Source organism: Fusarium vanettenii, assembly GCF_000151355.1.
Source record: "Fusarium vanettenii 77-13-4 chromosome 10 genomic scaffold NECHAsca_82_chr10_2_0, whole genome shotgun sequence".
Taxonomy (NCBI): domain Eukaryota; kingdom Fungi; phylum Ascomycota; class Sordariomycetes; order Hypocreales; family Nectriaceae; genus Fusarium; species Fusarium vanettenii.
In genome coordinates, this window is record NW_003315807.1 from 988,772 (window position 1) to 1,005,299 (window position 16,528).

A 16,528-nucleotide genomic window follows, 5' to 3' on the forward strand; every position below is an offset into this window, starting at 1 on the left:
AGTGGAGTGCCCTCCGCGTTGGATATATACATACCTTACGTATTCATGACAGGGATGTCGGTGATGGATGCATGGCGTCCGCCTGTATGTGCGGATAATGAGATGACAACACAAACAAATTCTTGGCCCAAAAGCTCTTTGGGCCGTGTATAAAAATGCATGGGAGCACAAGGTCCCCAGAGGATCGGGATGGGAAATGTCAATGTAAGATACAATGTAGAACAATGACAAAACTCCTCGAGAAATGGCGAGTCAAAATCAAAGATTTACATTTACGCACTGCTGTGCTCTGTTCTGCTTCCGTCTCGGGTATATTACATATGTATCCATGTCCTCAACTGTCACTCTGTCATGGAATGTTGAATTCTCTACTCCCATCTCAACTGAAATGATCCCCCTGGCCTAGTCGGACTCCCTCACCTCTTCGCATGAGAGCTCTATACCTGTCCTGGCGCTGAGATTTCTCTGCTTCCTCGCGGAGCTTCTTCTTGCGCTGATAAACTGCTCGAACGGTGTCTCGGACCTGCTGCTTGCCCTCGTCGTAGTTTGCCCGTGCCAGCTTGACGACGCTGTCAATCTGGTCAGGGGTATAGATGAAGTTCCAGGTGCTCAGGAAGTCGGTAGACCCAGGGGAAATACCGGGCACCTTCTCGTTGGAGAGGAGGGGCATGTAGACGACGGTGATGCCTGCATCGGGCTCCATGAGCTTCCACGATGTCGGGCCCGAGATGGCCTTGGATGGAGGAGGCGGCTCGGAGCTGCGTTCCTGGTTGGACCCAACCCAGACAGTGCAGTATCCCAGGTCACCAGACTCTTGGTCTCCAGGCTCAAATTTGGTCTTTTCATTCTCAGCCATGACAGCCTTTCCTTCTTCATGGGCTTCCCTGCGGAGTTCCTTCTGCTCCTGCTTGGCTTCTTGAAGCTTGGCCTCTGCCTCATAGGCAGACTTGGCCTGAGCATCGTCGAGCTCCTTAGCAACTTGAGAGGTATTCACCCCTTCCTTTGGCCAGCCAATTCCCACAGGCCAACCCTTGATACCACGTTGGCGGGCATATCCATCTGCAACGGAGAGCCAGTTGTCCGTCTTGATGTCGGCTGAGGCATCGAATGCGATGACAACGTCAACGTCGCGGCCAGGTCGGAGCAGGGGGTAGATGGGCAGGTTGTTGGACATTCCAGCGTCCATGAGCTGGATGTACTCATTGTTGTAGATGCTGGTAGGAGTGGTCTTTTCAAGTTTGCCATGCATGCCGTAGGCAAAGTTGGGTATCCTCGCTGGGTCAATGGGGTGAACCTTGACCAAGTCGTCATCACGAGTAGTGATAAGTTCGTCAATGGTTCCAAATCCGGTCAAGCCCTGAAGCAAAGGCTTGATTTCTCGATAGTAGTGACTGAGCGTGGCGCAGAACGCACTACCAAAGACTCCCATCAAGAGAGACAATCGAATCTCGGGGAGGTGGAAGCCATGCTCGGGAGGGACATCCTTGCCCTCGTTGAACTTGCGACCAAGAGCCCAGGTGGGGATTCCGGCTCCGAATTCCTCACAGAAGAACTCATACGGAGTGATCTCGAACCATTGGAACCAGGCCTCCTTCTTGGCCTCTTCCTTGGCTATTTCAGATTCAATAGGGTTTTGCGACGTAGATGGCGGCAGGTCTGGTATCTCGTGACGCACAGCGGTGTAAATGGGCATAGGAAGCTGCCCATACTGAATGTACTGACGCTGGTTGGAGAGTTTGAGGTCGCGGTCGTTAACTCCGAGATCTCCCTTGGGCACCAGATATCTCGCAGCTAGCAAGACACCGTACACATCGACGAGACCAAAATCAGCCTTCGGGTCACCCTTGAGTTTCTCTACCATTCCGCTGAGAAGGGACTTGTTGGTTGGCATCGAGGCGAGAGATTGGAAAGCCACTGGAGGATAGGCAATGTGAGTTGATGCCCTGGCCTTGAGGTGTTCCAAAAGGTTGCTAACGCTTCCCTTGTTGAAAGAAGTAAGACTGATTGCCTGAAGCCAGCATGAACCACTCACACCAGAGGTGTAGGTCACACAGTCAAGCAAGCCATCTTCTTCAGTTGCCAGTATTGAGCCAGTTCCAGCAATGAGCGCTCTCAAACCTCCGCCGGAGCCGCACACGGCAATGGTTGGAACATCGTCGGGGTGAACCTCATCTTCCTCGAGTCCAAGGTATCTTGCCAAGCCTATCTGGGCGACTCGCTTTCGTCTCGCCAGATAGGCCTTTTCTTCGTCGCAAAGTTCGGATGAAACGCGAACCTCGGCAGAGTACCGGATCTCAGGATTGACCAAAGGATCATGTGCGTCTTGCCAAATCTCATCGGCGAGAGAGCCTGGTGACATGGACAATTCGCGCTGAAGCTTCCGAACATATCCAGGTATCATTCTAGACCACTCTGGGAGTAAGTAGTTGACAATCTTGTCGGAAAAGTTTGAAAACTCGACATCGTTTATGGTACAAAAGGCCTCGAAGCGACGGGCAAAGTTGGCCCAGGCAGGCTGATCTTCTTCTTGCTCGGAGGCGTCATCTGGCTTCTTCTGGGTGTCCTGTTGCTGGTGCTGCTCTTGGTGCTCCTGGTGTTGCCCGCCCTTCCCCTTCTTGCTTGAAAGCTGTGCAAAATCGTCAGAAGGGTAAAGCCACCAGATGAAAAGTCCGCCGGTGATTACTGCAACGGGCAACGTAGATCGTTGTTGGTCCTGCTTGGCATCGCGCTTGGATGAGGACGTGAAGAGGTGGCGGTGCTGTCGATGCGGGAGGATCGGCAAGCGGGAGATCCTCCTTCGAGGGGCACGAGTGTGAAGCCTCGAGGGGAGTCTAGTCAGACTCTTCAAGGAGGCTCTGTAATGTCTCATTGTTTCAGGGAGCAATTGGTGTTTCTGGCGGTTGGTTTTATCATAGTTTGACTGGGCGCATGCGTTTTGTGGCTGCCAGCCAAAACTCAGAGCATTGTCGCTAGACGAGACAGGTCGTAAATCAAGTTTAAAGAGAGATTGAATCTAGAAGAAGATCTCGAGTGTGACAGAGAGAGTTGAGATCGGGTGATAAGAGTTTGCAATGACCCGAGGTTGCGCAACTTGTTGAGAGCGGCTCAGGCAGCCAACTCAGCCGGATCCGTTGATGTCATTCAGAGTCGCGTCTAGCAAAAGTGGGAAGAGGGGCGAAGAGGGACGGAATTAGGAGGGGACCTCAGGTGGCAGCACAACTGCTGCATCCGGCAAGTACTGCCCTATCATTCCCTGGGTCACAGGCACGTCGGGCAGTTCCGCATCGTCCCACTGATGTTTGATCAAGATGGAAGTGTTGTCGACTCGTTTATGAGGAGATTCTAGCAGATGAAGAGATCCAATGGCATTCCATACCGTAGATCCTTTCCTCTAGCCATTTCCCATCCCATCAATTTCCATGTGCCATGGATCTCCAAGCCCATCCACTGCGACATGGGAAACTCGGGCAGTCCGCTCAAGGCCCTGGACTCTCACTGGACTTTAGTGGCCGAGCCCCCTGGAACATTGCTTCTCAAAAGTTGAGATCTAGCGCCAAGGCACCTGGAGCGGCAAGAAAGTGGGGTTTCACGGCGACGGTGGGGGGTGAAATGCGCGTGCGTGCCGTGCGGCAAGCGCCAGATGCGGCGGGCGGTGAAATCGCAAGAGCTAGTCGACCTTTGAATTTGATGCAGTTTTTTTCTCGAGCGCCGGCAGAATCTCTCGCGTTTTTTCCCATGTCCTCACCTCAATTCCAACTTGGGAAATTTTTAAGTCTGCAAACACAAAGACATTCTTTGTTTGCCCTTTTTGTAAGTTTTTAACCTATTGAGCAAAACTTCCACTTTAGGCACCCGTTTGTGGCTTACACCGCACACCGGTGACTCTTTTTCATCGTACCCCGCCACCTCTTTTCTGTCGCGACTCGTCTCACCTCGCCTCTGCCTCTAGATTTTTCTCCTCCATATCATCTTTTCGCAATCCTCGGGTCGTACAGATTCCAATTACGCGATCGCATATCTCTATTGATTTCCCATATTCGATCGCGCCGTCAACATGAGCGACGCTGAAGTCCCCAAGCCCGTCGAGGCTGTCCCCGAGGCTACTCCTGCCCAGCCTACTGAGGGGAAGCCTGTCGAGAAGACCGAGGAGAAGACTGAAGAGAAGCCCGAGGTGAAGGCTGAGGAAGCGTCCGAGAAGAAGCCTGAGGAGTCCAAGTCCACCAACATCCTCAAGACCACTGCCAAGATCGATCACGAGAACCACCGCAACAACCGCAAGTTTGACCCCAGCACCCGCGAGGTGACGGATGATCATGATGCCATCCGCAAGCAGGTAAAGACAGACACTGCGCTTTGAATTGCGCTCTTATTGACAACTCCCAGGTCGAATTCTACTTTGGCGACTGGAATTTCCCCCAGGACAAGTTTATGTGGGAGTCGTGCGGTGGAGCCGAGAACAAGCCCATGAAGCTCAAGACTATCCACTCCTTCAAGCGCATGCGCACTTTCCAGCCTTACAGCGCCGTCGTTGACGCCATCAAGGAGAGCAAGTTCCTCGAGCTCTCGGGCGAAGAGGGTGAGGAGGAGGTCAAGCGCAAGTACCCCTACAAGCCCATGAACACCTCCAAGGCCAAGGTCGAGGCCGCCACAGTCTACGTCAAGGGCTTCGGCGATGAGACTCCCAACACCCAGTTCGACCTTGAGACCTTCTTTGCCCAGTTCGGCGAGGTCAAGGGTCTCAAGCTCCGACGCACAAACGAGAACCTCTTCAAGGGCTCCGTCTTTGTCACCTTTGCCGACGAGGAGGAGGCCAACAAGTTCATCAAGCTCGAGCCCTCGCCCAAGTGGAAGGAGCATGACCTCAAGATCATGAGCAAGCGCGCTTACTGCGACGAGAAGAACGATCTCATCCGACAGGGAAAGATTGAGCCCAATGCTAGCAACCCCCGCAAGTTCTACGAAGGTCGCGAGTCCGGTAATAAGGGTGGACGAGGCCGTGGCCGTGGTGGAAACAACTTCCGGGATCGTGACCAGGACGACTGGAAGAAGCGACGTGAGAACGACCAGAAGAACGGCTTCCGGGACCGACGAGGTGGTGGCCGTGGCGGCCGTGGTCGTGGTCGTGGCCGGGGTGGTCGTGATGGTGACCGAGGCCGGGACGGTGGCCGTGGTCGGGATCAGCGCGAGGAGGTTAAGCACAATGGCAACGAGTAAGTCCCATGTTCCTAACATCACGACAAGATGCTAACATGCTCACAGCACCATGCCTCGCATCCAATCTACCGCCGACGATTCCAACACCAACGGCAAGCGAGCTCGGGAAGATGATGCTCCCGCCGGGGAGCCTGTCGCCAAGAAGGTTGACGTCAAGGCCGAAGCCGCTTAAATGGTGATGGTCGCGGGGAGAAGGATACAAACAACAAAACTGCGTGACAGTTTCCGATACCAACACACAACACAACACATTTAAAAAAGGGGATTCACACGGGATGAAACAAGGGAAGGGGACTGATCGATCCACTACAACTGTATTATGGGTTTCTTTTTCCGGAGCAACGAGGTGCTTGCTTTATTATGCGTGCCGTCATCTGATCAATGGCTCATAATTTCCTCATGACAATTGATTATGGCTACAACCGTGTGTGCACTTGAAATCGAGTGAGGCTATTCAGGTGACATATTCGTCATTCATTATTCATTTGGCTTTTTTCTATCCAAGATTCCATTCTACGCAAGTATCGCATTTCTATATCTCCTCTCGCTCAAACGGAGTAATCCAGCTTGCCACCGTTGAGAACACCCCAGAACTCCTCAATAAGCTCCTTCTGACCACTTGGGGCCCCTCTCACGGCGAGGTACACGCGCGACTCGAGCTCTACATCCCACTCACCCGGGTTTCCATGCACCATGCGACCGCCGGCCTCGTTCAGCAGACACCATCCGGCGCACACGTCCCAAGCCCAGCATCCACCTTCCCAGTACAGGTCCAGCTGTCCCGCTGCCACAGCGGCGAGGTTGAGCGCCGCAGAGCCCAGAGATCGCAGCGAGTGTACCATCGCTCCACCTGTCTCCTTGCTGCCGGCCAGTCGTCGGAAGGTCTCGACCTTGAGGTCAAAGTTGGGTCCGTCGCGGGTAGAACCCCATTCAACACCGACGAGCGAACTTCCCAGGCCCTCAATTGGTCTTGGGGTTCGCGCGAGAGGAAGACGCTGAGGCTCTGAGGAGCGACCCCGTGTGAGAAAAGCTCCTTGACCCTTGATGGCCGTGTAGAGGGTGTCTTGCCAGGGGTTGTAGATGACGCCAACGGCGGGTTGGCGGTCAACAGCGAGACCAAGGGAGATGCAGGCTGCGGGGAATGAGTGGACAAAGTTTGTGGTTCCATCGATCGGATCGACGACAAAAGTCGGTTCGGGACCGAGTCTCATGCCGGGCTTGTAGGTCTCTTCGCCCATGAAGGATATGGAGGGGAAGGCGGAGGAGAGACGAGCAGAGACCATCTTTTCGACACCCTTGTCGGCTTCGGTGACGATATCGACAGCTAGCAAGAGATCAGTTGTGAAGATGTACTAGAGGTTTGTGTATTTCATACAGTTGAGCTTGGTGTCCGTGTCGAGCTCAGCAGGGTTAGCAGCCAAGATCATGACGCCGGCCTCGTAAGCGACCGAGACCATCTCATCATGAACAGCTTTGAGATCGAGATCCGCCATTGTGTAGGTCAATTGAACAAAAATACCAAAAGGTGGTCAGTTGCTGACGAAGATGATGATGATGTCGCGGTGGAGGAGTGATTTATGGAGGGGCAACAAGTTTTGGTGGGGCAAAGCTCGGCGACGTAAGGAGGGGCCGAAAAGGTCCGGGGTGCCGGGCCGGAACAAGCTCCGTCCGGAGGTTCCGCAGCCGGGAGTACTATTAAACTGCCGCAAAGAGGGATTGTCACATTTAGCCATTGATAAGAACTGAACTGTCAGACAGGGAACAAGGAGCACGTTGACCCCTTGCTCTCCTACCATTGGACTGTTGACCAAGGAAATCTTCAAACCCCCCACAGAAAGTGGAATCCACAGATGGTCCTTTCATCATAAAACGCCGTTGATTTTGCAAAGTTACACTATAGTATTTCCCCCAATATCCATGACAGAAAAAAACAGTTCGCATCTCGGAAGGACACGGTGACAGGAAGAAGGAAGATAGTCATGATATATCAGAGTTCCGCCCAGCGATACCCAGACCGGCACACAGTCATGCTCGAACCGCAGGTTCCCCAGACCAGTAAAAACAAGAAAAAGTGACCTAACAACGTGAGTGAAAAAAGACAGGAGGAAATCGACAAGACTCATAATATCCCCATGTAGCTTTTTGCGTCTCCTCGTAATCCCACAGCAGGCGAGCATAGCTCCGTCGAGATGGCAGCTTCGCCTCACCCAGTCATCAACACCAGACGGGTTACACCTCCTCCCTAAACACAGACCTCCGCTCTGTCGGGCTGCTGTCTGCGCTACCGCTCCTGTTCTTAGGCTTCGCCGACGGAACACCCGTGTCGATCGGTCGCGGGCTGACTCCTCGCAGGCTCGAGCCAGCATCGTCGTCAAAGGGGTTTCGCCCACCAGGTCCGGACGCAGGGCTCCTGCTCGCTCTTCGGCCTCGGTCCTCCTCCTCGTCGAATCGTCCTCCCGAAAGCCCCGGCGTAGCCGCGAGGTTCATGTTGTAGCCTCCACCACTGCTTCCGCCGTACCCGGTATCCCGGTTCCGACCGCCAATATCCTCCTCGTAGTATCCGTACGCATCCGCTTCATGGCCGACGCGCGAATCCCAGGCCTCGTCGGGATCGAGGGGTCCGAACCCACGACGTCCGCGGGGCGCACCGCCGCCGATGTTCTGCTCGTAGGCGCCGGCGGCGGACCGGTTGTTGCGGTTCTTGAACTTGCGGACCTGGTCGTTGAACCAGCCGACGATGCCGCCGGGCGCAGGCCGCGGCGGCCCATACGGACTTTCCTCTTTATGCCATGGTAAGTATGACTTGAGGCTCGGGGGAGGAAGCTAGAGGATGAGGTCAGCATGATGAATTGGGTAAATGCTTTGCGAGGACCAGCAGCGATGTCGCGGCGAGGCGCGCATAGCTGGAGATACAATCGCCGGACAGAGAAGAATGGAGAAATCGAGTGGTTATCGCAGAAAAGAACAATCAAACATACCCCAAGTCTGCGGGCGCGCAGCTGTGTAAAGACGACCCATCCGACAGCAGCTGCAATAAGCAGCACAAAGATGGCAATTACGATGCCTCCAGCCGTCGACACCATCTTGTCCGACGAGCGGCGATAGCTTCAACCCGGCTCTGGAAGCTTTCGGGGGGTGAGTAGAAGCTGTTGATTTCCACCTCGTGTTCGGTCGCGTGATTGGGAAGCACAGTCGGTAATCGAAAGGCGCAGCTGAATCCTTGACGATTACCAGCGTCGTAAAAAGGGCGAGTTAACAAGGCGATGAGCTGTTCAAAGAAAGGGAGAAAAAAGGGCGCCTCGTCTTCCGCCAGGCTGCCGAATTTCTGTGTGTTTGTTATGTTGTTGGATGGGATGAGTGAGGGTGGCGGTGCTTACTCGGGAAAAGCTTCAACTCTGCTCGCATCAATTACGAAACTCTCGGACTTTGAATGGAGGGGAGGGGGGATACAAGCTTCAAGCCCGCTGACAGACAGACCTGATTACAGTGGGCTTGGCGCTGATGCTCAGCGCTGAATTTAGCATCAGTGGAGTCCCGCTAGCGCATGCTCCAGGTCCCCGGCTCCGCTGGGACGAGGTCAGAGATCTGGGCTTGCAGGGAGGGATGCGGATGCACGGACTCGTCAGCTTCATCTCTGATGGTAAGCATATCTAGTTATCTTTCATGGTTACATTCACCTGTTGGATGCGATAGCTTCATTTATCAAGTGAGCAAAGCAATCGTTCATGTCTGTACCAATTCTCAAATGCATGCCATCAAAATCATTCCGCCAGCATTCCTTCAAAGCAATCCCGTATTCCTCTATTACTCCCTTGCATCCGTCTGGTTTCTATTTCGGTCCATCTCGGACACCACCAGCCTCGCCAATTCAATTCAATTCAATTCAATTCGTGCAAATAATTGATATCCATCTAATCCCTGTCTTTCTAACCTTTATCCACCGCATCGATCCCAGTTTCCTCCCGAGGCGGCAAACGAGAGGCTCTCCACAAAGTCTTCTAGTCTGCAGAGCCCGTACTCGTCGCCTCCGCAGGTCTCTAGCGACATCACTCGGTCGTTGACAAGCACTCGTACGTACTCGTCCCTCTTTTCATTCCTGCTGGCGCCGCACTCGAGCTTCTCGACGTACATTCTGGCTCCAAAGGGGACTACCCATGTCGATGAGTAGCCATGTGCCTTGATCGCGGGCACAATGTGGTCCTTTGGCAGCAGGGCAGTTGAGTTGTACAACCCCAGTGCCGAGAAGATGGAGACCATGCTGTTGTCGTGGCTAAAATCTGCGTATAGGGCCCGGTCAAGAGGGAACGTCTTTGGTGATGAGTCCAATGTGCTGTTGGTCGTGGTGTGGTCGTCAACAGGCTGTCCTGTCAAGCGTGAGATGAGTTCGTTGACATATCCAACACCTTGTGTCGGCCCCATGGCATCGCCATTGCCAAACTTGTAGAACTTGCTCAGAGTCATGTAGTAGTCGTAACTTCGCCAGTCTGCCTTGGTGAAGAGGTCGCAGAACCTCGAGTGACCAGCACCGTCGGGAGTGTTGGCCGCGTGGAACGGACACATGTCCATCATGTAGATGGTTTCCTCCAGCGTCAGGTTGACTCCTGGTAGATGGTGATTCAACCTGTTTCGAATCTCGGGGAGGAATCTCGCTCCCCATGCAACTTCGGCCTTTTCGTCTGCGTCTTTAGGAACTCTATCGCTTTCGAATGAAGCACACGATCCATGCGACATGGTGTTGTTGATGCCAGGTTCTTCAGGGATGATAAGAACATCCTGAGTATAATCACCTCCAGACTCTCCTCGCGATGCGTAAAATCCCTGTGTAAAGTTGTAAGACGACATGATGACCCGATCCGAGCCTGATGCCCGGACAAAAGGCTCCGTCTTCTCAGCGAGACTCATGTACCGCTCATAAAAGGCCCTGCCAGAGTCGACCATCTGTTGCTGGCCAAACTCAGTCAGGTCTTCAGCACCCAGGCTGTAGGTGTATTCCTTGAGCCACTTGTAGTTCTTGCCATACATAGTGGCAGACTTTTGAATGCGGGCAATAGTCGCGTTGTATGCTGCAGACTTGCTGTCCGTCGGGTATCTGGCTCCATGACGGGACAAGACGAGGGCAAACGTCACATCACAGTCGTCTGGGGTTGAAACATCAAGCTCGGACGGGATTGAGAAGTATGCAGAGTACTGTCCCCAGAGCCGAGAGATGTCATTACAGCTCCCGTCATACTCACACCCAGCCGGTCGGGTTCTATCAGACGTGTCAGCTTGACTTGAACATGAGCATCAACTCATATAACTCACCCATTCTGGACCCAAAAGCCGAGAACTGTGATCAATGCGATGGTGCTGATGACCATGACGAGGTAGCTCCATCGTCTCGTCTCACGACGTCGGTGCTCATCATGCCAGCTCTCAAGCCGCTCAGCGTCCGAGCGGCTCTCAGTATCAACACCATCATCGTCGTCATCATGAAGCAGGCGTCCCCTCTCGGGGTCAGAATCAGACATGTCGTCGTTGTCCTCGTCCCGGTGATCCGCGATGGGAGGCGCGTCTTCCTCTTCGCCGGCGCGCCGCCCAAGATGCACCATCTCCAGTGATTCGGTAATCGTGACAGGGATATGCTAGCTCCCACTGGCGAGACCCATCAGCTCAGCAGCTCTGGCTGATTGTATTTCAGTAAAAGATGCTGTAGAGTCGCGCGCGTCAATGTGATTGTCAAGGGATGATTCCATCGAGTCAGGTTGCGGGGCTGGTGGTGAATGAGATGAACGAGCTGCTCGGCTATCCCTGAATGTTTGACGTTGAAGACATGGCCTTGAGGTGGACCACGTGGTTGGTTGACGAATGAGGCACTTTGTCAGCCACTTTAAGCACCCTGCACATCAGTTGAGTGTACAAGGACGTCTTGTGCCGTTGTTTTGATTTTATACTTAAAAAAAGTCAATTGAAGAATATGTCCGATATCTCTATGAAGGTTGATCAATCGAGGGGATTCAATTAGCTTGAACTTTGAGTGATGGACGCATTCATCGCTTGGCTTGTAAATACCCTGCACCACGCAATGTCTTGGTCACGCATGCATGATTCACTCATACATCTTCTCTTCACTCATTCAACTTCACTTCATGTGAGTCGACAAAATTTTGAAATAATAGATCGCACTAGGCGACTCATGTTTAAAAAGCTGCTCTAGGCAGTCTTAATCCCAACTAAAACTCCTGCCTCCTCTCATCAGAGCAGGTCTTCGCTTCATCCAGCGAAACATGACCAATTTTCGAGCAAACCTGCCGCCCAATTCATTACCATCCCATCCCATGAATCCGTTAAACCCAGCTCTAAGCCCAGAATCCGTTCCACAGAGTAAGTAGATCCAAAACCGTCGCCAGCGTAGTCTTGCTAGCCGCGACTTGATATGGTACAGGTGGTATCATCGTCGAATATGCACAAAAGAACATGACAAAGGAAAGAAGTAAACGGGGTATCAGGCAGTCAGTGAACACATCCAAGCATATCTCCTTCAAATGGCGACCCCGACGCTCGTCCGGTTGGGTCGGGCGTCGCCTCTGCCAAACGTGGCAAACCGTGAAATGAGTGGTTCGTCCTGCGAAACCGCAGGCGTGCTGCCCAGAGAGCAGGTCGTGGGAACAGTCCGGCCTTCTTCGTCAGACTCCCAGGTGCTGACCGTGTCGGCAGAGTCTGTGCTCCGTCGACGGCCTGAAGTCTCGCCCAGCGAGACTTGGTAGAAGCCCTCGTTGCCCTTGATGGGACGGGGTGCGTTGGTGACAGAGTCGAAGCTCAGGTTCCGGCTGTGCTGCGACCCGGGGAAGAGCCAGCTCGATACCCGGGAAAACGATTTTTTCTTCCTCAGGGGAGGTCTGAGGACAAGAGGTAGAGGGGGAGGTAGAGGAACATCAGCCCTCTTAGCACGAGGGGGAGTGCTCGTAGGAGTAGATGATGCGCCGGGAGTCCTCGCTCGGCGAGGAGGGTTGGCAGGGACTCTGTTAGGAGGAGTGGTAGGGGGAGTTCTGATGGGGGCTGTATGAGGGCGGGGAATATCAGAAGTGAGTCTCTCAGCAAAAGACGGAGCAGCTGGAGGCAGAGCAGGAATCGAGGGCATAGGCTCCAGTTCTACGCCAGTCAGCGAAAGACGGTCGGAAGAAAGCCAAAACGCAGGATTCATACCAGGCATCGTACGGGCCGTGGAGTGAGGCGTTGACGGCCGGCTGGGCGTGTAGAGGCTCTGCCTCTCGATAACGTCGTCGATCTGCTTTTGGAGCTTCTCAACCTCGAGCATGGCACTCGCCACCCGTTCCTTAATCTTTTCCACGTTTGGCGATCCACCTGGCGATGAGTCTGGCGAAGTGAATGCGCGAGGACGGCTTCGGGCCCTAGGAGGGATCAAGGGTGGGATCTCATCGTCCTGAGAGGTAGAGGGCGAACTCTCTAGAGCCTGCCTACGGGGGAAGTGGAAAGACATGGGTGAGTCGGAGAAGCTCTTTTGGTGCTCAACCGGGCGATTCCCTCCATCTGACTGCCATTCTGACCGATCCGACATGCATCCAGAAGACACTTCCGAAGGAAACGTAGGAACAAAGGGAGGCGCATCAAAGTGAGGTAGAATAGGCGAGACCCGGTTCTCTGGCTCATAGAGGCTCAACTCCAGAGGTCGATATGGGCGGTGCGGAAGCTGCTTTGCAGGCCTCAAGTTGGAGGCCCTTGATGGCGTAGGCTCAGGGACGTCCGGGATCTTGGGAGAGGCTGAATAAATATGTCGAAAGTCTTGAGGTGCTGAAATGGGCGGCCGGCGCGAGGTTGTTGAAGTACCAGAAGTACCTGAAGATAGAGACCAGAATCTTTTCCTCCTGGGAGCAACAGATTCTCTGGGGTACTTTTCCAGCACATTGCGATGAGATGAACCCATGGGAACGGCCACAGGGCGTGGGTGGTAGAGTGGTTGGTCGTAGATGACTGGGTGTGAATGCTTCTCATCGACTTGGCCCATCAGCAACTGTTCGTCGCTCAAGGTGACGCCGGGCATGTTCATCAAAGTAGAAGAAGAATCTGAAGCCCAAGCAACGGCGGTATTGGAAGTGCAAGTAGACGGAAACTTACTACGACGCGGCCTCTTGTCGGAGCAAGTGGCCAGCGGTGCGCAGCAGAGGGGCAAGGACGAGAGCCACGAGGAAGACGACCATGCGGCTTCTTCAGCGCCGCCGTGACTAGTTCCGGCTACTGTCATGCTGCTTTGCTGCGAGGCTCTCACGTCATACCGAGGATGGCGAGAGGGAGGCGAGGGCTGGTTATAGGGCAGCTGAGGGAAGCGAGCGAGTGGGTGAAGCGGCTGTGCGCTATTCGACGAGGCAGTGAGAGGGGATGAGGAAGAAAGATGCTTAATACATATATATTGCACTGATATGCATGTGCGGTACTTCGTATCGGTGCACGCAGCGAATGTGCAGAAGTGGAGGGGGTGAATTGAATAGAGTAGAAACCTGGCAGAGGAGGCGAAGGAGAAGGAGAGGAATGGGATAGGACAGAAGCACGACGGGAAAGCTGCATAAGAGGACAAGGGACCCGGCAGATGAAGAGGGAAAAGCAACGGACCAGCCACGAGAGGAAGAAGAGGAGGAGGGACGGCCGGTCCGCGACGAGAACGAGATCTCTCTCTCTCTCTCCAGGTCCACACACACCCACACACCCCAATCCTCTGGAAGGCAATGCATCCATCTCGAAGCAGAGGGAGGATTAGGATTAGATGGTCCCGGCCATGACGGACGTCAAGGAGGGCCGCCAGGGCAGATCGAGTGGACGAGGTTGAGCGACGGCGAACCACACGGCGCAGGTGACGGACCGGGGTCGGCTGTCACGCCGGGCCAGTCGGCGCTTAGAAGACGTCCCTCTTGGACATCGGCGACGATGCTAGCGCCGCCCACCGTGGCAAGGCAGTAGAGGATCTCAGCTGTGACTGGATCAGAGTTGAAAGGGAAGAGAGAAAAAAAAAGACAGAGGGACCCGATAGTTGATGTCGTGCATTCTAGTCGAGGGGGTCTCGTGCTGGGTCGGCATTGGACGCCTCCGAGAGATGACGGGGTTTGAGGCCCCTTGTTTGTTTTTTTCTGGATGTTGTCGAGGCTGTGTGTCGTCACGCTGCGTATTTTCTGCTGTTGAACTGGTGTGAACCCGCATCTTGGCGAGAGAGGTTTAGATCTCGTTAGTAGGCTATCAATCGTCGAGAAAAGAGGCCGGTTTGGAGTAACATGACACAAGTATTCCTGTGTAACAATACGTCTGTAGCCGTCCAGAAGCAAGAGAAAGAAAGACGCCGTCGGTATTACCCATGTTTCAAACTTGGCCTCGTTCTTTTCATTGTTAATTCTCAATCCTCCTTCTCATTCAATCAATCGATATCTGACGTCTCATCATCTCACACACCAACTTTTTTTTTTTCACTCTCTCCCCCTCCCCGTCGGTTTAGACAAGACCCCTGTATCCCCGGGCTGATTGGCAGATGCACCCCGGGACATGGTCACTTCTTCATCTCTCCGTCTGTCAAATCGGTTTCCTGCACGTTTAGTTTCTCACTGTAGGCTTAGTCGCGACAGACAGACGGGTAGACGCGTGTTCGGGGTTGGTTGTCTGAGCTGTTTTGAAACGTCTACAACGGCCTGGGCCAGTCGAGAGTGCTTGTTTGGGCAAGTTGGGCTCCAGGAAGAGTTCCCAAAGCGGTCGTCTTGCAGTTTCATGCCTCCCGTAATAAGAATAGAGCGAACGAGCAGATGAGATGGCCTCTGGTGTCGTGGCCGTGTGTTCTTGGGCGTGAGCTGACACACGATGGGACAGACGCGACGCGATTCGATTCGCCGCGTCAACGACACGAGATTGACTCACGAAAGCATCATCATCACGCTCTGCACTTCGTGTTGTTTGTCTTGAGGCGCTGACGGAGAAATCAGCCTAGGCCTTCCGACAACACCATCTCACTCTGTAAGCGGCCATTGATGGTTGCCTCAGCGCTCAACGAGTTATATCCCAGGCTTCAGGTTGACATTGACATGCTTTGTTCTTCGTGGAATGTTCCCTTTGTGGCTGCATCAAGGCTGAATGCGAGAATGGGCCAATTCCGCTCCCTCGGGACCCTCTAGAAAATCAGAGTTGAGCCTGATCGACGGACGGACCGTTCCCTGCTGTTCTTGCTCTGCTCCTGCGAACATGGTGCGTTCCATCGTCGGCTGTCGAATGCTGCTTGGTTGCCTTTTCGTAATGGTGGTGCCCCTGACTTTGCCCCCCTCCCCCTCCATTCTAAGAATAGTAGCGGCCAGCTTCAGCCCATCATGATGCGCTTCTCTAGCAGGGATGCCTTTAGAAGCCTGCCGGACCCTTCTGGAGGCCTTTTTTTCATTCTCTTTTTCTTCACATGCTGTTTTGCCTTGATATTTTTCAACAACAAAGCCAAGATCCAGTCCAAGTCATTCTGTGGCAACCCCGCGATCCCTAGTCATTCATTCTCGCCGGATCCATGGGGATTCTTTTTTCTTCTAGTCATGCCATCCACCGAGGGGGCGCACTTCTCAGCTTTGGAGGGCATCTTGTCTCATTCCTTGACCTCTGTATGGCTGCGGGATGCAACGAGAACCTGATTTCGGTGGATGCAGCGGCAGCGGCGGATGTGGCGCAAGGTGATGGATGCCATCACGGCGGCCTCTCATGACCTTTTTTTGGTGGAGTCGACTCCGCAGTCGGAGTTGACCTCGACTCACTCACTACCGAGATGATTTCTTGGTAGAGGCAGGTTAGAAAAGAAGGCATTTCGAGGTTTTATTCCAAGCTTTACTTGTAAGTGAATTACCATCTATATATGCATCTTTGTCCGTAGATACTCAAACGACAACTGCAACTATCCAACATCTCTACTCGCTTCCTCCACGGCACCGTCAGAACTCCCTGACCTCATCCAAAAGGCTACACCATGCTTGGCACTAGTCTCGCGCCAGACTTTGATCGTCTCTTCGCTTGGGTCTAGCATAGGCACTGCCCTGATCTCGAGGGATGGTTCATCATGCCGAGCCCGCTGTAGCTCATAGGACAATTCAGTATCCGCCCATTTGCTCCAATCGCTCTCTCCGCCGTCGAAGCCGATGTAGAAATGTTCGAGACTTGGCATCTGTCCTGCGGCCTTTCCGGCAGCCAAGCAGAGCTCGTCGAATAACTGCAAATCCGTTGGACCACGCACATGAAGAAGCCCGTCCTCGCCTAGGACCGAGTTGGATTCCCAGTCGGTTTCGGCCCACCTCTCTTCTCGATCGGGATCATG

At 53.7% G+C, this 16,528-nt stretch overlaps 5 protein-coding genes across 5 annotated transcripts; 1 reads left to right on the forward strand and 4 right to left on the reverse strand.

Moving 5' to 3' along the window:
• Positions 1-253: 253 nt before the first annotated feature.
• On the reverse strand, positions 254-2,869 carry NECHADRAFT_72303 (uncharacterized protein; the record flags this gene model as incomplete). The annotated part of the gene is made up of 1 exon (XM_003040034.1): positions 254-2,869. One exon carries the CDS (start codon positions 2,867-2,869, stop codon positions 380-382), a length of 2,490 nt encoding a protein of 829 aa, XP_003040080.1. The 3' UTR covers positions 254-379.
• A 1,185-nt stretch (positions 2,870-4,054) lies between these two features.
• On the forward strand, positions 4,055-5,632 carry NECHADRAFT_72306 (uncharacterized protein; the record flags this gene model as incomplete). Its single annotated transcript, XM_003039828.1, has 3 exons — positions 4,055-4,333; positions 4,384-5,210; positions 5,260-5,632. The coding sequence occupies 3 exons, from the start codon at positions 4,055-4,057 to the stop codon at positions 5,384-5,386; spliced, it is 1,233 nt and encodes a 410-aa protein (XP_003039874.1). The 3' UTR covers positions 5,387-5,632.
• A 42-nt stretch (positions 5,633-5,674) lies between these two features.
• Positions 5,675-6,717, reverse strand: NECHADRAFT_72308 (uncharacterized protein). Its single transcript, XM_003040035.1, has 2 exons — positions 6,590-6,717; positions 5,675-6,538 (listed from the first exon to the last, which is right to left on the reverse strand). Exons 1-2 carry the CDS (start codon positions 6,705-6,707, stop codon positions 5,763-5,765), a joined length of 894 nt encoding a protein of 297 aa, XP_003040081.1. The 5' UTR covers positions 6,708-6,717; the 3' UTR covers positions 5,675-5,762.
• A 726-nt stretch (positions 6,718-7,443) lies between these two features.
• NECHADRAFT_50185 (uncharacterized protein) lies at positions 7,444-10,805 on the reverse strand (the record flags this gene model as incomplete). The annotated part of the gene is made up of 5 exons (XM_003040036.1): positions 7,444-8,037; positions 8,193-8,319; positions 8,592-8,691; positions 9,156-10,465; positions 10,519-10,805. 5 exons carry the CDS (start codon positions 10,803-10,805, stop codon positions 7,444-7,446), a joined length of 2,418 nt encoding a protein of 805 aa, XP_003040082.1.
• Positions 10,806-11,734: 929 nt separating this feature from the next.
• On the reverse strand, positions 11,735-13,456 carry NECHADRAFT_50080 (uncharacterized protein; the record flags this gene model as incomplete). The annotated part of the gene is made up of 2 exons (XM_003040037.1): positions 11,735-13,198; positions 13,247-13,456. 2 exons carry the CDS (start codon positions 13,454-13,456, stop codon positions 11,735-11,737), a joined length of 1,674 nt encoding a protein of 557 aa, XP_003040083.1.
• Positions 13,457-16,528: the final 3,072 nt, after the last annotated feature.

Coding starts and splice junctions, on each gene's coding strand:
- NECHADRAFT_72308 (XM_003040035.1), bottom strand. CDS start 6,707: ATGGCGGATCTCGATCTCAAAGCTGTTCATGATGAGATGGTCTCGGTC. Junction 6,539..6,589: donor CACGGACACCAAGCTCAACT/GTATGAAATACA, acceptor ATCTCTTGCTAG/CTGTCGATATCGTCACCGAA.